General features: G+C 57.8%; 2 protein-coding genes and 1 long non-coding RNA gene across 7 annotated transcripts in view; all 3 read right to left on the bottom strand.

The window, feature by feature from the left end:
- The window catches only part of C3 (complement C3), a 32,663-nt gene extending 22,672 nt beyond the window's left edge, over window positions 1-9,991 (bottom strand). The window contains exons 1-17 of the mRNA XM_004771601.3: window positions 9,836-9,991; window positions 9,263-9,455; window positions 8,788-8,950; window positions 8,620-8,690; window positions 6,924-7,018; window positions 6,755-6,837; window positions 6,571-6,661; window positions 6,327-6,429; window positions 6,117-6,243; window positions 5,758-5,873; window positions 5,493-5,663; window positions 4,892-5,101; window positions 4,563-4,769; window positions 4,037-4,195; window positions 3,596-3,725; window positions 3,256-3,327; window positions 2,883-3,086 (exon numbers count right to left, since the gene is read on the bottom strand). Coding sequence (XP_004771658.1) covers window positions 2,883-3,086; window positions 3,256-3,327; window positions 3,596-3,725; window positions 4,037-4,195; window positions 4,563-4,769; window positions 4,892-5,101; window positions 5,493-5,663; window positions 5,758-5,873; window positions 6,117-6,243; window positions 6,327-6,429; window positions 6,571-6,661; window positions 6,755-6,837; window positions 6,924-7,018; window positions 8,620-8,690; window positions 8,788-8,950; window positions 9,263-9,455; window positions 9,836-9,906 — 2,266 coding nt within the window. The 5' untranslated portion in view covers window positions 9,907-9,991. The remainder of the gene's footprint in view (window positions 1-2,882; window positions 3,087-3,255; window positions 3,328-3,595; window positions 3,726-4,036; window positions 4,196-4,562; window positions 4,770-4,891; window positions 5,102-5,492; window positions 5,664-5,757; window positions 5,874-6,116; window positions 6,244-6,326; window positions 6,430-6,570; window positions 6,662-6,754; window positions 6,838-6,923; window positions 7,019-8,619; window positions 8,691-8,787; window positions 8,951-9,262; window positions 9,456-9,835) is intronic.
- An 882-nt stretch (window positions 9,992-10,873) lies between these two features.
- Window positions 10,874-12,927, bottom strand: LOC101670709. Its single transcript, XR_006608247.1, has 3 exons — window positions 12,816-12,927; window positions 12,101-12,694; window positions 10,874-11,890 (listed from the first exon to the last, which is right to left on the bottom strand). It is a non-coding gene; the product is annotated as an uncharacterized LOC101670709 (long non-coding RNA).
- A 2,546-nt stretch (window positions 12,928-15,473) lies between these two features.
- On the bottom strand, window positions 15,474-21,870 carry GPR108 (G protein-coupled receptor 108). 5 transcript variants are annotated; one of them, XM_013045333.2, is made up of 18 exons: window positions 21,696-21,869; window positions 20,979-21,098; window positions 20,133-20,183; window positions 19,905-19,987; window positions 19,090-19,190; window positions 18,901-18,962; window positions 18,724-18,792; window positions 18,400-18,504; window positions 18,065-18,198; window positions 17,891-17,966; window positions 17,319-17,392; window positions 17,118-17,235; window positions 16,885-17,015; window positions 16,753-16,796; window positions 16,478-16,629; window positions 16,231-16,314; window positions 16,009-16,133; window positions 15,474-15,823 (listed from the first exon to the last, which is right to left on the bottom strand). In XM_013045333.2, the coding sequence occupies exons 1-18, from the start codon at window positions 21,813-21,815 to the stop codon at window positions 15,751-15,753; spliced, it is 1,722 nt and encodes a 573-aa protein (XP_012900787.1). In that variant the 5' UTR covers window positions 21,816-21,869; the 3' UTR covers window positions 15,474-15,750. The 5 variants fall into 5 exon arrangements, with proteins under 5 accessions (XP_012900787.1, XP_012900788.1, XP_044941328.1 ...); XM_013045334.2 differs by having other exon boundaries at window positions 16,478-16,527; window positions 21,696-21,868; XM_045085393.1 differs by having other exon boundaries at window positions 16,478-16,796; window positions 21,696-21,870.
- Window positions 21,871-23,479: the final 1,609 nt, after the last annotated feature.

Below are 23,479 nucleotides of genomic sequence, written 5' to 3'. Positions count from 1 at the left end.
CCCTCCATAAAAACACTATTAAAAATTACATTTTATAGGGCGCCTGGGTGGCTCAGTGGGTTAAGCCGCTGCCTTCGGCTCAGGTCATGATCTCAGGGTCCTGGGATCGAGTCCCGCATCGGGCTCTCTGCTCAGCGGGGAGCCTGCGTCCCCCCTCTCTCTCTGCCTGCCTCTCTGCCTACTTGTGATCTCTCTCTGTCAAATAAAAAAATAATATCTTTAAAAAAATAAAAAAAATAAAGGGTCAAATTCCCACAAAGTTTAAAAAAAATTACATTTTACAATTGTATCGGTATGAAGGCAAAAATAATCCAGGCTGGTTATATGATGTACCCCTCCCCCAATTTTCATAGGCTTGAAAGCACACGCTTGAGCCTCTCTCTCTAAGCCCGGTAGCTCCCAGGCCCCGTGCCTGGAGGAAAACGGCAGACTCCACAGACTCCCCAGACCTGATGGTGAGGGGGTGTGGAGGGGGTGACCTTTTCAAGCCTGGCTGACACCATCAGCAAGTAGATGGGGTGGGGGGCTGGAAGAGGGTCCAACCCTGTCTGGACTTTCTTTAAAACATGATGGGCAGACTGTAATTCGGCTCTGGGTCTGCGAAATAAAAAAGGTGAAGCCCGCTGATGCCTCAGTCCACCCACGTTCTGGAATAACCCATCAAAGTGCCTTTGGGGTATGGACACGTGAACAACTCTGTCTCACCCCCAATTGGCTAAAAAGAAAAAAAAAAAAGTGCACAATGTTAAGGAATGAAAACACCCAAGCGGGGCATAAGCCCGATGCTGGTAGATGGGATATTTTTTGTCTAATTTTCCTCTTTGAGCAAGGATGTCTGTAGCTCACTGGAGTAGAAAGCAGTGAGCCTGGGTTAGTATATTTCACACAGATTGAAGGGAGAGGCCTTTGTTCACGTGCGTTAGAAATCTTTGGTTCTTTTTTAGCGGTGTTGGTGGAGGGAGTGCTAGCCCTCCAGCTAAAAGAATTTATAAATATCTGCCCGCTTTGGCAATGTCTGCCTTTAAGAAGTGACTGCCTATAAAGAGCAAAAAAATTAATAAAAATATAAGTGTGCACAAAAAAAAATACGTGTTCCCACATAAGGAGTTTCAAAAGCAACTGTAAGCGAACAAAGGGAACTTTACAGTGAAGCAACCCAGCACACACGGCCTTAGCCAAGTGATCAAGGATCACATCACCAACAATGGGACAAAATCAAGGTCATAAGGCCCCTGATACGATGCACTAACAAGGCCACAATGTCTCTTTTGTGACAGAGCTGTCGAAAATGCAAAAGCTGAACGTGATTATGAGGAAACACTGAGCCAACCCAAACTGAGGGATGGGCCCCCAAAAGAGTTGGACATGAGAGTCGCTGCACGATGGACTCTCTGATAGGGGCTGGGCAGATCTAAAGATGCTAAGGAGACCCCCACCAGCAAATAGGACGTCCAAATCTGGACCAGATCCTGTTCTTGTAAAGGACACAAACCCAAACCAGACCAGACCAAAGCCACGTGAATGGGGCTAGAAGGTTTGGTGGTGACGAGTCCACATTAATGTCCTAATTCTGGTGTCTGTGCTGGGTTTTCTGGGAGAATATCTCTGCTTCTAGGAAATCCACACTGAGCTAGTCGGGGGTGGTGGGTCCTCACACAGTTCAGGGGGAAGAAAAGGTTTTTAGGCCTGTTTTCACTTTTTCTGTTGGTGACTATTGAAAGAAAAAAAAAAAAGGATTAGTTTTGCTTTGATCAGGCAGCGTACTGCTGTGAAATTTCCTCTTCTTCTTCAGTTTTTAAGCAAAGGTATTCTCTTTACAGGACTTTTCATCCGGTAGTTAATAAGGTAACTTCCCTCTATTTTAAGAGCCGCTCACATGGGCCTTTTTTGGAGCCCAGTTTGAAGGACACAATTTCTGGTCCCCCATGAAAGCAGTGGGATGGGGCGCCTGGGTGGCTCAGTGGGTTAAGCCACTGCCTTCGGCTCAGGTCATGATCTCAGGGTTCTGGGATCGAGTCCCGCATCGGGTTCTCTGCTCAGCAGAGAGCCTGCTTCCCTCTCTCTCTCTGCTTGCCTCTCTGCCTCCTTGTAATCTCTGCCTGTCAGATGAATAAATAAATAAATAACTAAATAAATCTTTAAAAAAAGAAAACAGTGGGATGTACAAAAGAAGGGTTCCAAGGACCAGGTAAAATGATCACCAGGGCAGCGAACGCTCTGCATAAAATGGTTAAAAAGAACAATCCGGAAAGGCTGGGAGGAGCTGGGAATTTGCCAAGGTGACCCTCACAAAAGGTCCTGTGCTGCTCGTCGTCCGCTGTCCCTGGGTTCAGTTTCGCCAGCGCCTGTCCCAGCAGAGAGATTTTTCCCCCAGTCAAGACCCATTTTTAAAAAGCATTTTGGAAAAGGAGGGATCAGGCCTCAGGGGGCTCAAAGCCTCTCAGCAAACGGCAGTTAGACCACGCCAGTTCCCTCGGCTGCTGTGGCCTGCTTTAAGTGGGGTTATTACAAGAGAAATCTCTCTCGGCTTTGCTTAGGATTCATTCGGCCTGAGATGTAAACCTTCAAGTGGGTACACATTTGGTCTTACCCAGAACTGAATGAATGAATGAATGAATTAAAATGAAGCCACAAAGGTTGTTAGGCATTGAGTTAGCACCTCTTTGGAAAGCACCATAAATTAGTTTTCTTTGGTAAATGCAAGCTGAAAACCCATCTCAGATAGACGCTCCCCTCTGAAGGGGCCTCCTCCCTCAGACAGGCCCCCTCCCAACTCAGACACGCCTCCTCCCTCAGACAGGCCCCTCCCTTCTCCGGCTTCCCCCGTCCACTCTCGGCAGCACCCCGCCTCCCCTCCCCCCGCCCCCCGCAGCCAGACTCACTCCTGGCCAGTCCCAGCGGGTCGTCGTGGCTGTAGTTGAGCCGCAGCTGGGTGATGTAGTTGCAGCAGTCCAGGAAGGCCTTCACGCAGCGCTCCTGCTCCTCGTGGGCGATGAACTGCGCCCTCCGCTCGCAGGGGTACTTCATGATGTTGTCCCGCATGCCTTGCGTGCAGCACATGCGCACGTCCTTCGGGTACTGGCCGGCTGTGGGGGCGCAGAGCCCGCGTCACGCCCGCAGCCCCGGCCTCGGAGCCGGAGGCCCTCGGGACAGACGGGACAGACGGCAGGGAGGCCGCCCCCACGGTCAGGCCCCTTGGCGGTCCCCCCCCACTCCCCGGCCTGCACAAGGCTCGGAGGCGGCCAGGGCTCCCACCTTTGTCTAGCCTCTTCTCCATGAGCTGGACGGAGCGGCGGCGCCGGGCGGCTGGCTTGGGGCACTCGAGAGCTGAGGGGCAGGCGGACACCAACGGGATGGGTCAAGGACTGATCGGGAGCCCTCCAGGCGCTCCTCCCTCAGACAGGCCCTCTCAGTAGCCACGGGGGAGGGGAGCTGTTGCTCCCAGGCGACAGAGGAGGAAACCGAGGCTCGGAAAGCCGGGACTGGCTAGGTGGTGGCCGAGGCAGGACTGGAACCCGGGCCCCCCACCCCAGCACCCAGCCCTCCAGTGCTCTCAGCCTGAGGGCAGAGGCGCCGCCTCCTCCCTGGCGCTCACAGGTCCTCTGGGCAGTCTGCAGCCCTTTGTTGGTCTTGAGGGCCAGCCCCGCGTCCGAGAAGACCCCGGCGTAGTCCTGCCCGCTGCCCGCCGTGCAGCCGATGTCCGCCTTCTCCACCACGTTCCAGATCTGCGGGGGCCGGAAGCGGTCACGTGCGGGCCTCCAGCTCCCGGGGCCCACGCGCCCGCCCTTCCCTTGGTTCTCCCCCCAGACCCCTCAGAGCCGCGAGCCAGCCGGTGGCCTCGAGCACCCCCAGCGTGGACCCGACCAACCGCACTCCCACTGCGCCCGCCGTGTCCGCTCCTTCCAGCGCAGGCCTGACAGCGCTTCCTGTGCTCTCCGCTGCTCCGCGCAAATGCCACCTCAGCCCCAGGCCACCCCTTTGCCTCTGCTGCCTTCTACCCAACCATCGGGGCTGGGGGGTGGGGGGAGGGGCGCACCTTGCTCTGAGTCAGCTTGTTCTTCTTGTTCAACACGAACACCCCCTTGTCCACCGCCACGAGCCCCACTCGGGCCCCCGGGTCACCCTCGATCTGGAGCATCATCTGCTGTCCAGGCAGATACGGCCTTTCGCCCTTCCTAACACCTTTCACCACCAGCTGCGGGGGAGCAGGAGGGGCAGGAGAAGAGGGGTCAGCGCTGCCGGGCGTCTTCTCGGTCAGTCCGGGGGCAGCAGTTGGCAGGAGAGGAAGGGGAGGAAGGGGGACCCAGAGGGACCCAAGGCTGAAGGCCAGGAGAGAGAGTGTGGGAGCAAGAGAGGCCCTGGGGCTGGAACAGAGCAGTGCCCCCCCCCCCCAGCAGGGGTTGGGGGGGAGGAGGGGCTGGGCAAGGTCACAGGCAGAGAAGGCTCTGACCCTGGTGGAGAGCCTGCTGGGAAGGCTGGAGAGAGGTGGATGCCGAGGAAGCACCGGCACGTGGGGGGGGGGGGTCCCAAGATGGGTGAAGGGGGAGCCTTGGGAAGCTTACGGTGCCCATACAGGAGTCCTTGACGTCCACCCACACGGAGTCGGCCACCACCTCCCTCTTGCCGTCGCTGCCGGTGACTGTGTAATAAGCCACCAGGCGGAAGGAAGGAATGAATTGCGGAGTGATTTTCAGAGACATGACGACCGGGTCCTGGCCAGGTGTCCGCTTCTGGCGGCCCACAGTCAAAATCTTCCCTTTGTTCATGATCTGGGAGGGGCAGGTCGGTATAAAGATCAGCAAGGTGGGGGGGCGGATGGGGCGACCTGGGATTGGGGGTTCTGGAGGAGCGGCGGGGAGGGGGGTGCCTGGGATCCTAGCAAGCCACAGACCAGGTAGGTGTAGTAGGTGATGGACTGCTCCTGGCTGGGGTCCACTCGCAGGTAGAAATTGACAGTGAGAGTCTCCCCAGCCTTGAGCTCCGAGCGAGGCACAGAGAGATGCAGGTAGTTTTTGAAGTTGCCCATGGCGTTGTAGGGCTGCACTTTCATTTGCCTGGTGGCCTGTCGAAACTCTGGGATACCCTCCTTCTTCGTGCGTACCTGGGCAAGGAAAGAAGGATGAATACTGGCCTCCCAAAGATGTCCATGTCCTAAGTCCTGGGACCTGCAAATCTGGTACTTTCTGTGGCAAGAGGAACTTTGCCAACGGAATTAAATAAAGGATCAGAGGATGGGAGCTTGTTTTAGATGATCTAGGTGGGTTGAATATAATCACAGTGATCCTTCTAAGATAGCTGAGCAGCCAGAAGGACCCCTCTATGAGAATGAACACATCTCGGTGTGAGTGCAAATATCCTTAAAGGAATGGCATGATTCCCTTATGCAAGTAAAAGGGCCCTCCTCTGCCGGTGTCAGGATGGCTGGGGGCAGAGGGCAGGGACCCTCTGTGCCCGGCTCTTTGCAATGGGGCCCCAGGCAGGCGAGGACTCACAGTGATGGTCAGGGGCTCTTTGCTCTTGGGTGTGTTCATGGTCAGCATGGCCACACCATCATTCCGTGTCGAGGTCAGGTCTTGGTCTTTGGACTCTTGATCTTTATGGGGACTCTTGATCTCCACGGGGATGCCGTGGGCTGGGGAGCCATCAGGGTTTGTCACGAACACCTGTGGGGGCAGGTGGAGGGCACACAAGTGGACCCAGAGGTGGGGCCAGTGCCAGGAGCCGGGTTGGGGGTTACAGGTCCACCCTGGGTCTCACCATGAAGTCAAAGGGCATGGATGGTTTGAAGAACTTGGGTGTCTTGGTGAAGTGGATCTGGTAGGGGGAGGTCACGATGGGGAGCCCGCTGTACTCCGCCTCCACCATGTCGCTGCCTGAGGGGGCCAGCCATGAGGGCAGGCTCCTGGGCCACCCCTCCAGACTGGACCCCGCCTTCCTACCGGGCCTCCCACCTCAGACCAGGCCTCCTTCTCAGACTGAATCCCACCTTCATTCTGGGTTTCCCTCCTCAGACTGGGCCTCCTCTTTCAGACTGGATTCCCCCCTCATTCCGGGCCTCTGCCCTCCAACGGGGCCTCCCCCCTCAGCTGGGCCTCTGCCCTCAGACCAGGTCTCACCTGAGTCCAAGACAACAGTGACCGAAATGTACAAGGACATCCCCACCAAGGCTTCTTGTCGGGAGGGTTCCACCCCGTTTATGAGGACATTTCGGCTCAGCTTGGCCTCCCCAGTGCCATCGTTGATCTGGGGAGGGGAGAGGAGTCTCAGAGAGGGGGAGGGGCGAGGCTGGATGTTCAGAGCGGAGACGGCGAGGAGGAGCAGAGCACCTTAATGCGACTGAGGGACTGGGCCAGAGAAATCCTGTGGTCACCGTCCTGGACCCCAAAGATGACGAAGGCTACTCCATCCACATTCTTCCCGTACAAGAACCTGAGAGGCAAGAGAGTCTCAGATGCTCCTCTCCCGAAAGGCATGCTCAGCGCCTACTCGCTCCTCCTGCAGCTCCCCTGCACCCTCACTTGGTTCTCACCTCACCTATCCCTCCCCCTGGCCTCATTCCCAGACCCTCACCTGGCTGTGATGGTGACCGTCACGCCATTTTGGTTATCGATATAGTAGAATTTCTCTTCAGGCTCCAGGTGAACCTCAAAACTGGGCAGCACTGGGGGAAGAGACATACCAGTAGGGCACCAGCGCTGGGGCCTGGGGTCTGGCGCTGCGGGGACCCCCCACCCAGACACCCTCCTCCTCTTACCGTATTCCTTCACCTCGAACTCAGTAGAGAAGACTTGCTGCGGGGCATCTTCGTAGTGGACCTGGATCTTCCACTGCCCCATGCTGTGGGGAAGACAGGGCGGTGAGCCCCACGTGCCCCCACGCCCTCCCTTGGGAAAGGGAACCCCCTCCAGGACTGCATGACATACTTGACCAACTCCGGGATGTTCCAAGACTTTGACAAGATGCCAGCCTGGTTTAGAGAAGACAAGAAGTCCCGCTTGATGGGAACACCGTCTGGGGTCTGCGGAGACAGGGAGGGTGTGTCTCTTCAGAGATCAGGCTTAGCCCTCAGGCTCTCCTCTCCCTCTCTGTGTCTGACCACTCTCTGTGTGTCATGCCTCCTGCTTTTGAACATGGACTTGGGTCAGTCAGCCTGGATTCAAATCCCCGCGCTGTCATTGGTGAGCTGTGTGACCTTGGGCAAGTTACTTAACTTCTCTGTGCTCAATGTGCCCACGGAGAAAAAGGAGATAAATAGAGCCCCTACTTCATTGGCTTGGGACGTGGTTAAAGTAAGCAGGAGTTCACAGTCATCAGGGTCTGTCTGAAGACTAACAATAACCAGCACTTATCACCTCCTTCCTGCAGGAATCTGGGCCACAAAGAATTGCCTGCGTTTGACTCTTTGACCCACACGGATAGCAATTCCACGTGGTTCGACCAAGTCCACGTTATTTCATTTGTTGCCAATAATTAAATGTCAGGAGACATCCTGTGGGCAGCTGGCTCTCTGGCTCCTCCTGGAGATGGGGATAATTGTGGAGAATGGATTCCTGTTGGTTTGGGGTGACTGGGACTGGGACTGGGCCGAGGCTGTGCCCTTAGAAGTGTGTGTTCACCGGTTCCCACAAATTCCACTGACTCCCCAAATCAGCTCAGGGCTGTCAGAACCTGGTCCCTGTTCCCTTTGCATGATTTCTCCCTGTAAATTTTAAGTTATTATATGCCAAGCACTGTGCTGGGTTCAGGAGATAAGGTCCTGAATGAACAGATAAAAAAAAAAAAAAAATCCCTTCCCGTGTGGAATTTAGGTTCCGTGGAGGTTGGGGGGGGGCAATTAGCAAATGAATAAATCCAATTGGGGGCAATTAGCAAATGAATAAATCCAATTGCTAGGATGCCGAGAGGAGATGACAATAAGGGAGAAGAGTCAAGTGTGTGTAGGTTGAGGGGGAAGGAGGTTGCAACTTTACAGGACGCTCAAGGAGGCTTCTCTGTAAAACTGGGACATTGGTGACATTTGAGCAAAGACTTGAAGGGCGCGAGTGGCAAGCAGTGTGGGTATTTGGAGGAAGAGGGTTTTCTGGGTACAGGGGAACAGCCTGTGCAAAGGACCTGAGGCAGGTCCTGCATGGCAGTTGGAGATACAGCAAGGAGGCCCATGTGGCTGAAGCCGAGTAAGGGGAAGAGACAGGAAGGGGACAGGGCAGGTCGCGCAGGGCCTTGGGGACCGCAGGAGGCCTTACAGTTTTACCCCAGGGAGGTGGGAACACCTGGAGGGCTCTGGGTAGAGGAGGGCGGGACGTGAGTTGGATGCTCGCGGGCGCCCTCTGGCTGCAGGAGGCGGAATGAGCTACATAGGTTTTATCCGTGTCACCCCAATCTTCTGATGAGAAGGCTGAGGCCCAGGAAGGGGTTCAGCGACCCGGGATTTATCTGGAGCCAGAATCCACGTGGTATCCCTGGATCTCTGCCCCATCTCCAGTGTTCTTTCTGTGTTTGTGCCTCTAACGCATTTCTCTGTCTTTAGGTCTCGTCAGGTGCGCCTTTTCTGGAGCCTCTCTCTTGGTCTCTCCTTGAGTCTTTTCTCGGGGCGTCTGTGGGGCCCTGGCTGGCTCGTACCTGGATGTCGATGATGACACTCCGACCCACCGGCAGCAGGTTGTTGTCCACGGTGAAGATCCGATAGTGGACTGGGAGGGGGTGTTAGAGAGAGGGGGCGCTGGGTGAGGCCCTGCCCCTGCCCACAGCCCGGGCCCCGCCCTCTCCAGCCGCTGCCCCTCCCATTACCCGTGGAGCCGGGCGTGTAGATGGTCTTGTCTGTCTGGATGAAGAGATACCCGCTCTGAGGGCTGATCAGCACCACCTTTTCCACCACGGTGGCCCCAAAGGTTGCCTGGACAGTCACAAAACTCTTTCCCTTCTCTGATATTAAATCCTTGTTGTTGGGGATCTAGGGGTGGACCAGAGAGGGACATTAGGGCTCTCCTTCTGGGCCCCTGGCCCACATCCAGCCCCCAGGCCTTTGGTGGGACCCACAACTGCCCCACCCACCAATAGCCCCTGTGCAGCCCTCCTGCTCTCCCTGGTGTGCCCAGGCTGGGAGAGGAGGGCCACTCGGAGAGGCCATAGGGGTCAGAGAAGGGGGACCCAGACAGGGGGCTCAGGATAGGAGGGGCTAATTGAAGGAGGAGTCTCAGGAGTGGGCTCCAAAGTAGGAAGGGCTCAAAAAGGGAAGGGGGTGGACATCAGCCTGTGCACCCACCGTGATGGTGACCGCGCTCAGGTACTCATTGGCGCTGTTCAGCTCGGTTTTCTCGTTGAACAGCACTTGCTTCTTGGCCGGGAAGTCATGGACTGTGACTGTGACTGCAATTTTCTCTTTCCAGTCGTGGGCCTCCAGCAGCACAGTCTCTTTGCTCCCCAGCCGCAGGATGTTGGGGGTGATCATGGAGAACCTGCCGGAGTGGGCACAGGCAGCGGATGCTATTCTAAAGACCTGGCATCCCAATCCTCACCCACACATCGTGAAACTCCCAAGGTCTACGCAGTCAGATCTCGAGGCCTCTGAATCACGACTGCGACAGAATCACTGAACACCACAGCACATGCACCCTAAACCCGCAGACTCCTGGTTCGAGAAATGCACACCCCCCATTACAACCCTGAATCCCACAAACACCCAGCTCTCGAACTCGAGCTCATAGGAAACCCGAATTCATCAACAGCCCAACCCACTGACCCCTCTTTCCCCGAATTCTCCTGAGACCTGACCCCACAAACACCCACTCCCAACTTCAGAAGTGACCACGTTTGGGGAGGGATTGTGACTACTCACAGGGGATCCCCCAGCACCAGGGGGAAGCTGGTCAGCAGCAGCAGCAGACTGGGGCCCAAGGCAGGCCCCATGGTGCCCAGGGAGGAGGAGGGACAGAGGGACTGACGGATGGAGGGAGAGGCTTGGGAGGGAATGAGCAGAGGCGGTGAGAGGGGGCCTTTTATCCGGCTCCTGCCTTCCCCCACCCCCGCCGTAGTCCAGCCCACAGCTCCCGTGGCCTCCCCCTCCCTGGGGCTGCCCCAGATTTCTCAATACCGTTTCCTAAGCTTTTCAGTCCCTGGGGCCGGTGTGTCCTGGGGTAACTAACCCAAGGGCATGTCCTCCTACAGCACAAACACACCTTCCCTTTGCCATGGCCTCCCTCAGGGTCAAGGACAGCTGGTGAAACTATTCTCATTGTACGTACGTAGTAGTAGAGGAATACCGAGGACCAGAGAGTCCCCCACCCCAGATATCGGGGCCCGATCCCCAGTCCACTTCTGGCCATGCGTTTATTAACCAAACCCTTCCTACCAGTCCATCTCTACGCTGGTAGCGAAAGCCCTTCCTCCATGCTTGGATAAGGCTGGGGGGGTGGGGGACAGAGTCCAGCCCAGACACTCTGTGCCCCACTCTTCTTCCCAGTGGAGAAGAACCCTGGTGCTTGGAAGGTCAGGGAAGGTTTCTGAGAGGAGAGGATATGTCAGCTGGGCTTTGCAGTATGTGTAGAAGTTTGCTATGCAGGGGAGCATGCTTTTTAGGGCAAGGGGAGCCTGGAACTCTCATCACCTACTCTCGTCAGGTGACAGACATGGCCTGAATGACTATGATGATTTAAAAAGTCATCATTGGGGCACCTGGGTGGCTCATTGGGTTAAACCTCTGCCTTCGGCTCAGGTCATGATCTCAGGGTCCTGGGATCGAGCCCCACATGGGGTTCTCTGCTGGGCGGGGAGCCTGCTCCCCCCGCACCCCCCCGCCTGCCTCCCTGCCCATTTGTGATCTTTGTCTTTCAAATAAATAAATAAAATTTTTTTTTTAAGTCATCATTGAGCAAAGTCTCCATTGCTAGCTTTTTTGGTCTTATATCAACATTCTCTTAATCTGTCATTATTACTATTATTATGAATTATATTTAGTTTTTTGGTATGAATACCTGATATCCTCAAATGGTTCAACGGCTAAGAGATGCAAGAAGGTGTACAGGGCAAAGGTCACTTTCCTCCTTTTTCCCGTTGGCCAACTTCCAGGTCTCAAATATCACAGTACGGTTGAACTTCTGGCTCCTTCCAGAGGCACCTTACGCATTGGTAAGCGTTGGGGAGTTTTGAAAACAAGTGATCAGTGTTCTCTGCGTGTCCTGTACTTCCGGGTCTCCCTGCCTGGGTCACACCTTGCTTTTTCACAAACAATGTCCCTTAGAGATTGTTTAATATCAGTGCCAAGAGAGCCTCCTGTTCTTTGAGGCAATCGCCGCACGTGTGCGAAAGGAACCCGCCTTTCCCGCGGACCGAGTTGCATGGTTACGAGCCGAGCCGAGTTTTCTCCAGTGAGTCATGTTGAGCCCGCCACCCTTTCTAGTAGTGGTCAACTTTGGCCACCTGACGAATAGCCACCCCGAGCCTCAGTTTCCCCAGGTAAAGTGAGGTTATCGATGGCGCTCACTACGCGGGGTCGCTCTTGCCATGAAAGCACGTAACCCTGGATCAAAGGGGACTCATGTACGCGAATAATCTCGCCAGATATTTCTGTATTTCCCTCCATGACTGTATTGATTTACATTCTTGCTGACCCTGCAGGAAATTGCTGATTTCCCCACTGCCTCGCCATGACTACCTGTTGGCAAAGCTTTGCATTTTTTGCCTGGGCGTCATTTTGATGTGCATCTGTTGGATTCCCAGCAAGCCTGTGCGTCCGGGGTAAGGGGTTTGTGAAGTCCGGGGTGCAGTTGGCAACTGGTGTGGAGGGTCCCCATCTCTGAAGGGCTGGTTTCCAGAGTCCAAAGGAAGGGGTTAAAGGGGAGCTCGGTGCGGACTTCCTGTAAACCACGCTCCTTTCCTGGCTCTGCTGGCATGCCTGGAGTCGGGGGAGGCGAGCAGAAACAGAACAAACTTGGCCCCTGTCTGTTTTGATTGCAACACCCTTTCTTTGGAAGAAGCAGGGAGAGGGCAATGCCTGCTTACTGTCCAGAGTCGAGAACAGACTTCTGACACAGGACGGGGAACCTGCTAGGATCTCCCAACCCCCCATCCCTCCCTCTATGCCCTTGCTCTACCCCAACCCTACCCTAGTTCCTCGATTAATCACAGCCTTAAACATTGGTGCTCTTTGACCGTCTTGGGCAGGTGTTGCTGCTGGCCTCTGCCTCCCTTCCAGGCCTGGTTCCTTCTTTCCCTGAGTCTCCGTTAATCCTGCCGAAGGACTGGATCGGATGGATGATAGCTCCTGCTGTTTTGACAAGGAGAGGTGCTAAGATGCTTCAGAGCCCTGGGCTTATACACTTTATGCCCATGGTGGTGGAAGTCTGGGAAGGGTCCTGTCCCCGATCGCTAGGAAGTGACCAGAGCGATGAAGGCAAATGCAGAACAGCGTTTGTTAGGAAAGAATTCTCTGAGGCTTCTTCCTGGGGTGGGCACTTCTGCCCAGAAGTGCAGGAGGATGACAGGCAAGATAAGGCAGCAGGGGAGACAGAGGAGGAGGCTTCGGGATGGGACTTCTGGTCGGCTGGTGCACCCTGCCCAGCATTCCACGGAGGGAGGGAGGGAGAACCAGGCTGCCTGAGCTGGGTGCGGTTGGTTTCTGGGACCAACAGAGCATTTGCTGTTTATCCGCACAGTGCAGACGGAGCTGGGTGTCCTGGGTCACGTCAGGCCACCCTAGCTGGAAGGGCAAGGAGAGAAGAAGGAGAAGGAAGTGGCCATGAATTCTGGGTGGGGGGAGGTGCTCCCCCCCCACACCTGCTGGAGTGCGGGTTACCTCCCCGCCTCCCCCCGCCCCTCACCTCTGACCCTTCAGAGGCACTGTCGGGCCCAGGAATGGCAGGGACTACCGCTCCCTCCTGGCCTCCCACTTCCAGAATGGGGTCTTTGCCTCACTGCTTTCTGAGAATTTCCCTCCGCTCACCGTGCAACCCGAGCTTCCCCTTCTCACTACTTATTACTCATTAACTTGAAAGTAAACTTGGCCTGGTTGAGTCTCCTTTGCCCCTTGACTCCTTTTCCCCCGCCCCCACCCCCCGCGCCCCCTCACTTGCAGTCAGCAGAGGCCTGGGCACCAGGGCCCCCTCTAGCCGCGCCCCCCCACCCCCGCCCCCGCCTTGGAGGATACAGGGCCAGAGGCTTTTGACCTCCCAGCCCCAGTTCCTAATCTGTAAACTGGACCATCACAACCATGGAACTTCTCTCTGAGTCTTGGGGTGACAAGCTGGTGGCATCAGCAGACAGAATGCTCAGCCTGGTGTCCCGCACACCTGGACTGTGTGTTTATTTTTCCAACACCTGCTCCTCCCGCTTCGTGCCTTACTTCCGGGACAGCCCCGCCAGCTCCCCAAGCCAAGGTCTCCCCTTCCTCCGTGGCCCCTGCATTCCCTGTCCCAGTCTGTCCCCTCTCTTACCCCTGTGGTCCGCGGTTTCCCTGCTGCAGGCTCATTGCTTCCAGACCACATGCTCTACAGCAACTGGGGACCTTGTCTAAAAACCCAGATTCGCAATCCTACGGCATCGTGATGTCGAAAACAGGAATACGCAGGAACGAGGCGAAAGGCTCCGTGAGACCCAGACGCAGCGCCTAATCCCACCAACCTTGTTTATTCTGCCTGTTTTGCAGACCAAGAAACGGAGGGCTTTGACCACTTGCACAATATCCCCCAGCTGGCAAGAGCTGGGGTCCAGAGTTCATGTTCCTAAACTGTATGAGCTTCTGACCGCTGCTGTAACAAATGACCATAAACTTGGTGGCTGAAAATAACCCCTTTATTATCTTACAGGTCTGGGGGTGGGGGCAGATGTCTGCAATCAAGGTATAGGCAGGCCTGTGTTCCTTCATTTCCTTCGGGAGGCTCCAGGGGAGGAATCCTCTTCCAGCCTTTTCCGCTTCTAGAGGCCACTCCACTCGAGGCTTGTGGCCCCTCCGTCCCTCCAGCCCCACAGTACACTCCTCCGGGCAAGTTTTCCTATCCCCCTCCGTCTCGGATGGACCTCTTGCAAGGATCCTTGTGCTGACACTGGGCAATCCAGGATCACCTCCCGTCTCAGGGTCTTTCACTGAATCAACACTGCAAAGTGCCTTTTGTCACAAACTATGGCATTGGCAGGTTCCACGGACTGGACGCGGACATCTTTGGGGAGCCACGACCCTGCCCAGCCCCGCACTCGCGGGGAGTAAAACCTCGATCCTGTACAGCCATGTCCTTCCCTGCATTGAACTTTTCCTCAGCTTCTGCAGGCACCGGTTAGAAGTCCAACCGCGTCTGCATCCTGGGGCTTCTGCCAGCTTCTCCCCCCTCCCCCTGCCCCTGCCCAGCTCCAGCCAGCCCTGCAGTGGGACTGCCAGGCTATTCTGGGCTCCTCTGCCTCCACGTAACTTCCTCAGTCTGCAATGCCTCCCCACTTCCCTGTCTGGCAGGGCTATTTATTCACCTGTGCCCGTTAAGCTTGCTTCCGTTTGCAGGAAGCCTTGACCCCAGCCCAATTCTCTACCCGTTGTCCCCCGCCTGTGCCCCCCTCCCCAAAGAAGTACTTCCCAGAGTTCCAAAAGGGGCTCTGGGCACTCTAGCTGAAGGGTGTGCTGGAACAGGAAGGGGAGAGCCCCATCTCCAGAGCTGCCCGTGTGTGTGTGTGTGTGTGTGTGTGTGTGTGTGTGTCGCGCACACGTTCAGGTCCGTCCCCAATCAGAGGTCATTCCTCAAAGCCCGCTGCAGTTCACAAAAAGCTAGGCTGTGCTGAGTCACTCCCAGCATTATCCTGGGCCATACTCGGTGACCTCGTGGGACCGCCCCCCACCCCTTTCACAGGCTGGGAAACAGGTGAAACCACTTATCTAGGATCACACAACAAAGGGGGCAAGTTCAAAAGGTTTGGGTGCAGGGAGTCCAGATGCAAGGGAGCAGTGCCACTGGTGGGAAAGCACAGCTGCGACATCAGTCCCAGTCCGACATCAGACTGTTGCTGTTTTGAGTCCCGAGTCTCCCAACTTATCTGCTGTGTGGCCCTGTGCAAGTGACTTAGCCTCTCTGTGTCTCACAGGCTTTTTGATAGGAAGGAGCGTCCACAGAAGCCTTGGACGAGGGTGTGGCATAAAGCAGTCATTACGTGTCCAGTCTCCGCTGCGAGCTCTTGTGGGTCTGCCCACCACGTTTTCCCGCCCGCCAGCCTCTGCGGGTGCTGTCCCCTCGCCTGGGCCTGCTGCCCGTCCCCTACTGCTCCAGTCACCTGTCCCTGACTTCCCAGGCTAGGTCAAGGCCCTGTGATGAAACGGTCCAGTGACTCAGCCCTCTCCCTGACCGGCCCCCCACCCCAGACTGTAAGCCCCTTGAGCGGGTCGTGTCCACTGCTCTGTCCTCAACACCAGGAGGCTGCAACCCTCCCTCCGCAAGGAACACGGGTTTCTAAATTGTACGCACAGCCTGTGTTAGGCCTCAACACCCAGAAAGGCAAGGAACCAGGGTAGCAAAACAGGTCGGTCATTATTGCACAGTTGTGAGCGGTGGGTGGCTCTGGGGCAGGGCCAGGGCTGCCCCGGGGGGGGGGGGGGGGACAAGGGAGCTCTCTTCGGAATGGGCTCCTGGGCCTCCGGGCCCGGAGAGCAGGGTGCCCACCGCGCCGCCCTTCTCCCCCACCGCACGTGCCTTGGGAGCGGGGCTGGAGGGTGAGGAATGTGTGCGGAGGGCGGAGGCGGGAGGTGGGGGAGGGAGGACCGGTCCAGACACTGGGGGCTGATCACAGAAGCTCCCGGCCGCCGGCTGTCTTGTTGACTTTGGATAGGCCTTCCCGGAACCCAGAATCAGTCATTCTAAAGGCAAACAGCAGGGAGGGGGTCTGGCAGTTGAGGGGCACCAGGCGCCACTCACCCAGGGCTCATCAAGTCCACGCCCAGAGCCGCTTGCCCACCTCCCCCCACGCCCCCCACCCGTGCAGTCCCGGAGCCCCACCCACTCTGCCTCCAGAGGTGCCCCCGCCCCCGCCCCCTCGGCTCACATCTGCTCCATCTGCATGTCCTCCTCGTCCTCCTGGGGCAGCTGCAGGTACGGGTTGTCGCCTGCCGGCTGGAACTTGTAGCCGGTGAGCACGAAGAAGGCCAGGGTGGACCCCTCCACCAAGAGCTGCGGGGCAAGGGGCATGGCAGTGTCGGGCATAGCCCCCCACCCCCAGCCACTGTCTGGCCCACCTGCCCACCCCACCTGGGGTCTTGGTCTTCACCTGGTACAGCCACTGCCACTGGAACGGCACGGCCACCTGCAGCAGGATGGCGATGACCCGCGTGAAGTACACGTAGCAGATGACCTGTGGGACAGGGGGTCGGACAGAGGCCGGAGGTGGGCTCGGAGTGGCAGGCAGAGGGGCTGGAGTGGGCACCCCAGCGGCTGGTTGTATACACCCCCCCCCCGCAAAAAAACAAAGACAAAACACCCCCAAATACTTGCTTCAGTGAGAAGAGGGCTCGTACCATGATGTAGTAATGGCGAAACAGCTTCAGCTTGGCCAGGTTCACTGCCACTGCCGGGTGTGCGCGGGCGGGCGAGGGGAGGGGAGGGGAGAGGAATGCAGGAGGGCCGTTTGGGGGGAGTATCCAAGGGGCAGGAAGTCTGGAGGGGAGGCCTTTCAGAGGACACAAAGCAGGGGCAGCCGGTGGGGAGGGAAGGGACATCCAGAGATCAGAAAGAGGGGCCTGGAAGCGGGACAGGGGCCGAGGGCACAGCTGTCCGGGGACCAGGGCCTCACCCTTGCCATCTGTGCCAGACGCGTCCTGGAGATGCCGGATGGACCTGGAAGGGGACGGGGGACACGGATGGCTGTCAGCACTGCCTCCTACCACGTCTGCAGGGGGCGTGGGGGTGGGGGCAGGAGCCTCACCAGACCACAGGGAAGAGGATGGCACCACAGCAAATGAGATCCACCAGGAAGAGGATCTCCTTCCAGAGCATGTAGTCACTGGCACCCTCCTCACGGGACTCGATGACGATGTAGGCCACGTTGGCCAGGACCTGCAGGGCGGGGAGAGGTGGCCAGGGGGCAGTGCGGGGTAGGTGGATGGCTGTGCCCCAAGAGAGCATGTGTGCCCGCCCGCCCCAGGGCCCCAGCGGCACCTGCAGTGGAATCACGATCCCAAAGATCTTCTTCTCCTTGTCTGACAGGACGTACTTGACAAAGGCCCAGCCAGAGCCGATCAAGGCGATGGTGATGAAGAGGAGGGCGCCCTTTAGCCTGGGAGGGTGTGTGTGCCGTGAGGGGGGTGGTGCCCGCCCCCCAGCCCACCCCCCCCACCTGCCACGGAGAAGGGCACTCACAGGTGCGTGATGTAGTGCATGACAGCGAGGCCTTCAATGGGGTGGCCCTGGCTGTTGATGAAGTAGTAGTTGATCTGGAGGCGGATGGACGGACGGACAGTCAGACAGACAGATGGACATGGGGGCGGGCGGCGGAGGATGGGAGAATGGCGGTGGTTTAGGAACACTGACAGTCACTGGGGGCACTGGGGCCACAAGGGTGACAGAACCGACAGTTGTGATCGGGATGGCGGGTGGACCCAGACACGGGCGGTCGTGGCTGTGACAAAGTGGGGGGGGGGTCACAGCTGGATGGACAGTGAGACCGTCCATCAGGGGGAGAGTTGGAGCCAGGCCAGCAGGCAGTTGGACGTAAGGACAGACGATCACGGATGGACAGGACAGGCAGACAGCTGAGCTAGGTGGACAGTTGGTGGCCACAGGGACAAAAATGGCTAGCCATGGGGACATTTGGGACACGTGAACTCCCAAGCCCAGGGTCTGCAGAGATTGGGATAAAGGGCTCCATGGGCTTCTTCCTGGGCCCAGAGACCCCGGCCCACCCCCTTCTACTCCCAGCCCAAGGCGCTCACACTGTGGAAGAGAAGGGAGACGCTCTTGGTGAAAGCTAGGGCTGCCATAAGCCAGTGGATCTTGAAGACGTTGTACCTGGCAGGGGGGGGTCAGGGACAGAAGGGGGTGGGAGGCATTGGTCAGGGGCAGGGATGAGGGGAGGGGAGGGACCACCCCAGGGGCCAGGGCATTACGGGTTCTTGCAGAGGACGGACACCCAGAAGATGCCAGCGGCCAGGAAGAAGGCAGACATGACCATGTACAGCTTGAAGAGGGGGATTTCCGCCGCTGACAGGAAGCCCTCGGGGTTCTTCTCCCGGATCATGACCTGGGGAGTGGGCAGGGGTGGGCGGCGGGGATTTCATGCCGGCTCTGGATGTGCAGAGCCGCGACGGTGCGTCTCGCCCTCACACTCTCCAGCCCCCCTCTCCGTGCCTCAGTCTTCCCGCCTCCCAGGTGGGCACACGGGCTTTCATGGCCCAGCACAGCCCCGGGGAGGATGTGGTGTGGCCGGCCCGCCTCTGCTCACCGTGATGTCGAAGGGCTGCTCCCGGCCCGGCTTTGAGTTGTAGCAGTTGTGGAAGTTGAGGTTGTACTGGCCTTCCTCGGCCCGAGAGCCGATGACCACGTGGAACTGGGTGGTGGGGGCAGAGAGGGGAAGATGAGGGGAGGTGGGGGCTCAGCCTGGGGGTCCCCACTCCGGGGGGAGGTGGGGGCTCAGCCTGGGGGTCCCCACTCCGGGGGGAGGTGGGGGCTCAGCCTGGGGGTTCCCACTCCGGGGGGAGGTGGGGGCTCAGCCTGGGGGTTCCCACTCCGGGGGGAGGTGGGGCCTCGGACGCTCACAGACACTCACACTGAAGTTGTAGGAATTGTTGAGATGCCCAAGACCCAGGACCAGTTCCTTGTCCTTCCCACTGAGGCCCTAAGGGGACAGAGGGCCAGCATCAGTTGGCCCCATGGCCTGGGTCTCCCTAGGCCACCCCCGGAAAAGGAACAGACCTTCCTCCCTCCTGCCCTGGCTTCTTCGAACCTGCTGGTCCCCCTGAGACACTGTGGGTTTTGACTTGGCCTTGTCAGGCGCAGCGGTGGTCCCTATAGGGGGCAAATAAATGGGTTCAGAGATGCATGGACAGAAGGACAGCAGAATAACGGGGAGGCGGGGGCAGGCGCACAGCCCCGGCCGTCCACTGTCCCTGCTCACACGGCCAGCCTGACTCACCGCTGTCCACTTTGGGGGTGACTGGTTCGGAGGGCACTTCGGGGAGGAGCCCAGGAGAGATGAACAGCTTCTTCTGCTCCCCATACTTCCGCACCTGTACCCTGGGGTGAGCGTGGGGGCCTCAGAGGTGAGGCCAGGAGGCTGAAGGCCTGGGTCATGCACACACGTGTGCGGAGGGACTCCGTGGCCCCTGGGGCCCTCGGGATCTCCTTTCTGAGGACAGCCTCAGAAAGTGTCAGGCTGAGTCAGTGATCATACAGTTCCAGCCCCTGGCTACCAGCGATTAAGATGGCTGCCCCCTCTGGGCCCTGCCTGCACCGGCGACTGTCACTTCCTGTGACACTGACTTACTCATTCCCACTTAAGCGCGCTACTTCACATGAATACGCATCTACAAGACAGGCCACGCTGTATTGCTAGACTCTGGTTCTTGGGCCTCAGTTTCCTCCTTTAGAACGGGGATGACATTGGTGTAAAGGGTCAATGAGTCACCCCCTGTAAAGTTTGCAGGACACTCCCTGCCACCTAGGAAGCATTCGACAAGTAGGAACGGCGGCTATCAGTTCTCCCAACGCTGCTCCGTGTCCGATCTCTGCCCTGAGACCCCGACTCTGTGTCTCCTCCCCGGGCTGCCCCCTTCCGTCGCTCCCTCCTTCCCACAATCACAAGGCTGGAAGGCAAAATGAAAAAGCAAGTGGTTTTCCTCCTAAGTGTGTGAGGCTCTTCCCAGCAGGCTTCCCATTCCACCTGGTAGCGTATGTGAGTATCAGACCCCAGAAAAGACAAATGACGGAGCCTCTGGCCCGTCAGCTCACCGCAGATCCTTGGTGTTGATGAGGAAGAGAACTAGCAGGTTGCTGCTGTTTTTCTGGAGAGGACAGTCATGGGGGTTCCGGGTCTGGGGAGTGGGTAGGAGGGTGTCTTGGTTACTGCCTCCCACGAGTCCGGCCCCACCCTGCCCCCTCCCCATCTCCCTTGCAAGGGAGGGTCACTTCTTGCTCCCCTCCCTGCGAAAGAAGGGGGGCGTGTCCTCCTCCACTCACTGAGTAGGATCGAACGCTGCCAGATCGAACCCGAGTCAGACTGAACCCCACCTGCCAGGTGGAAAGAAAAGTTGAAGAAATGAGGGAATGCACAGGGACCTCGCCAAACCACCTCTTTTCATAGCAAGAGAAACCTGACCTCGGATTGACCGAACCCGTCCTGTGTGCTAGGTCCCACATTCACTCTTGGAATTCCAACAGCCTGTCCTGACCCTGGGCCCTCATACTCTTCTTTTAATTCCTAACTGGTGCCACTCAGCTTCAATGTCACTTCTCTGGGAGTCGGGGTTGCAGTGGGGGGGGCGGGGGGTCTAGGGCATCTCTCGCTGATCTGCTGGCCCCTGCCCACCCTGTTTTCACGCAGTTAAAATGTTGATGGAATAAACAAATAAACAGATAAAAATGTGGATGGCTTTCCTGCCTGGAGCTGTGGAATCCAGCACACGTGGACTTGCTTGCATCCGGGCACTGTGACTTTGAGCAAGCCACATACCTCTAGGCTTAAGGTTTTCACAGAGAAAACAGACCCATGGAAACTGCTCCGCCCGGTACCTGGTACTCAGTGGCATTAAAGAAATGCTAGCTACTCATTCTGACTGCAGGAGCTGGGGCTGTCTTGGACTTTGGTGTGCTCTCCTCCACCAACCGCAGCTCACGGCCCAGCACACACTGCCCGCGATTTTATTATTCCCACGTTACAGATGAGGGAACGGAGGTTCCGAGAGGCCAGAGCCCTTGTCCAAGAGCCCATGGATGAGAGGCGGAGCTACGAACTGGGGGCTGCAGGTGCGGGTGGGAAACGTGCGCCCCTCGCCCTCCTCCAGCAAACTCCTCAAAGCCCCTCACCAGCGGGTCCTTCTCTTCTGTCTCCTGGAGGCCCAGCCGCAAGAGGCTCAGGTCCACCTCCAGGGAGCCATTGGCGTAGAAGCCGAAGCTGTTCAGCGGGATGTCTGCTCGCTTCTCCCCCTGCCGGACACCAAGGAGGCACAGGCAGCTCAGACTCCTTCCCACCAACCCAGCCCCACGGCGCTGGCGCGAGATAGGAACCGGGTAGCCCCAGCTCCTCCAGCCGCTGTTCCGAGTCCAGGAAGAGAAAGCCTGGGGCACCTGGAGGTCTCCGCACGGGAGGGGGGGGGAGGGGAGCACCCCCCCCCCCACCCCGCCACGAGAGCAAGGTTATTCATCTTGGGGTTAGGAGCCCCGACAGTTCGTAGATTCCAAGAACCCAGTGAGTGGCCGGAGGAACCCATTCTAGAAATCCCAGCGCCCCCAGAGCGATCCCAAGAATTTAGGAGACTAACGGGGGCGAGGGGTTGTCCCAGGAGGTGAAGTCCCACCCTCAGTGGGCCGGGCACAACCCGAGCGTGGTCGGCCAGGCAACTCCACGCGAGGACTAAGGGGGACTCCTCGGACGAGACCACTCGGGGCCGGGAAGCGGGGGGCGGCGGGCCGCTCCATCGCGCGTAAGCAGAGGGGGAGGTAGGACGAGACCACTCCAAACCAGGGGCTTCTTAGGAGCAAAACTGCGCCCCCCGCCCCAGTCCGCCGCGCGGCGGGACTCACCGTCAGCGCCAGCCGGTGGATGCGCCCAGAGCAGCCGCCCAAGAGCAAGAGCAGCAGTAGCGGCTGCCCCCACTCCGCGGGGCTCCGGCGGGCGAGACCCCTCCTCTCGCTCACTGCCATCTCTGGAGCCACCACCTCCCCTGACACCGCCTCTGACGCACCCACCCTCCAAAAGGTGAGCCAATCGCCGCACGATGGGGGCCGACCCTCTAACATGTCAGGCCCTCCCAGCCAGTCAGCGACCGTTTCCTCGAAAGTCTGCACCACCCCCCCGTACGACACCAAATGGACGTCACCAGCTCCGAATAGGCTGCGGATACCGCTTAATCCCGCCTCCGCTATCACCAATCACTAGAAAGGTTTTGCTGATGTAATTTGACAAACAGTCCAACTAACCAATTCTAATGGATCTGATATCCCGCCCTTGAAGCGGAATTCCTTCACCCACAGATCCTTCACCCACGCCCAACTGAAGATCGGTCCAGGACTACATTACCCAGAATGCAGTGAGACCTGAGCGGGCTACTGGGCATTCAATAAACTACATTTCCCAATATCCCCAAGGACGGACTTCCTCTTTTCACTCTGGGGATGTGGCTCCCAGCCAGAGCCCAGGCTTTTGGTAAACACGCACGTCTGCCGAGGCCTGTCCGGTTCTAATCTTCCTGATCCACGAAAGGCCGAAACCTAGCCCCAGGCTAAATCTTGACCCCAGGATGACCTATGACCTCGGGCTGAATTCCAGCGTTAGGCGGAGCCTCTATCCTAGAGTGAGGCAAAGGAGTAGCCCATCCATAGATCCCACGCCGGACTCGTTGATTGGCTGAACACCAACCCCAGGCTGAGTCCTTACCTGCCGCTGAGCCCCGACGTCGGCCTGAAAACCAGACTTCTCCACTCCCTTCTGACTTTCGACCTACACCGAGCCTGGGCCTTAGTCTCTGGTTGAGCCCCTAACCTGGACTACGCCGTGATCCCAGACTAGGCCTGACCTCTGGACCCTAGTTTGAGTCCCAGACCCCCTAGTGGGTTGCTGACCCCTCCGCTAAACTGACCCCAGTCTGAGATCCCATCCCAAATGCGGTGTCGACCTGGAACGAATCCCAATTCCAGTTTGAGTTTGAAACTCTAATACCAGGCTAAGCCACTGAGATCAGAACCCATGCTGAGCCCCTGACACGCCTGGTCCCCCAAATCCTGGAGCACAGCAACTTGAGGTTTTCTAGCCCAGAAGCCACCAGCAGGTGGGGCCAGGTCCCAACAGAGCCATCTGTCCCAGTGTAGGTGTCTCACTGTGGGCTCCTGGGGCTAGCCTCCTGGGCTCCCTGGTGTGTGTACTGGTATGGGTACTGGGAGCCAGGAGGCTTAGAGTCTCACTTGTGCCTGGGGGCGTCTGTTACCTCGGCAGAATTTAGGAGAATTTAAGATGAGGTGGGCGCTGCAGGGCTCTCTCCCCTTTCATCTCAGTGCCTTAAAGAGATTAATGAGGTGTGAACAGACTTTTATGAGCGAGGTGACAGACTTCCGAGCCCCAGGGCCTGAGTGTCTGGAGGGAGAGGTGGAGTCGGAACCGGGGTCTGTACAGTGAAACCTGATTGGATCTAAATGGATGCGACTGGAAAATGGGCAGGTGGAAGCGCGAACTGGATGAGGGCCGAGGAAAGACCTGGGCCCGGTGCCCCAAGGACGGTCTGTCCTCAGTTTCCCGGCGCAGACTTCGGGAGGTGGGGGAAGGCAGGATGCGGCGGGGGTGCTAATGGACCAGGCCTTGGCAGAGGCGCGTT

The sequence above is a fragment of the Mustela putorius genome, unplaced genomic scaffold, assembly GCF_011764305.1.
Source record: "Mustela putorius furo isolate JIRA1106 unplaced genomic scaffold, ASM1176430v1.1 tig00000095_pilon_pilon_pilon, whole genome shotgun sequence".
In the NCBI taxonomy this organism is placed as follows: Eukaryota; Metazoa; Chordata; class Mammalia; order Carnivora; family Mustelidae; genus Mustela; species Mustela putorius.
The sequence above is the reverse complement of the archived record's forward strand: the minus strand, read 5'-3'. Positions and strand labels throughout refer to the sequence as shown.

Excerpts from the sequence above, each read along its gene's own strand:
- GPR108 (XM_045085393.1), bottom strand. The coding sequence starts at position 21,815 with ATGGCAGTGAGCGAGAGGAGGGGTCTCGCCCGCCGGAGCCCCGCGGAG. Across the intron at positions 19,988-20,132 it reads GCAGCGTTCGATCCTACTCA|ACCCGGAACCCCCATGACTG; the intron begins GTGAGTGGAGGA and ends CCCACTCCCCAG. Across the intron at positions 16,134-16,230 it reads AGTGGCAGTGGCTGTACCAG|CTCTTGGTGGAGGGGTCCAC; the intron begins GTGAAGACCAAG and ends CTTGCCCCGCAG.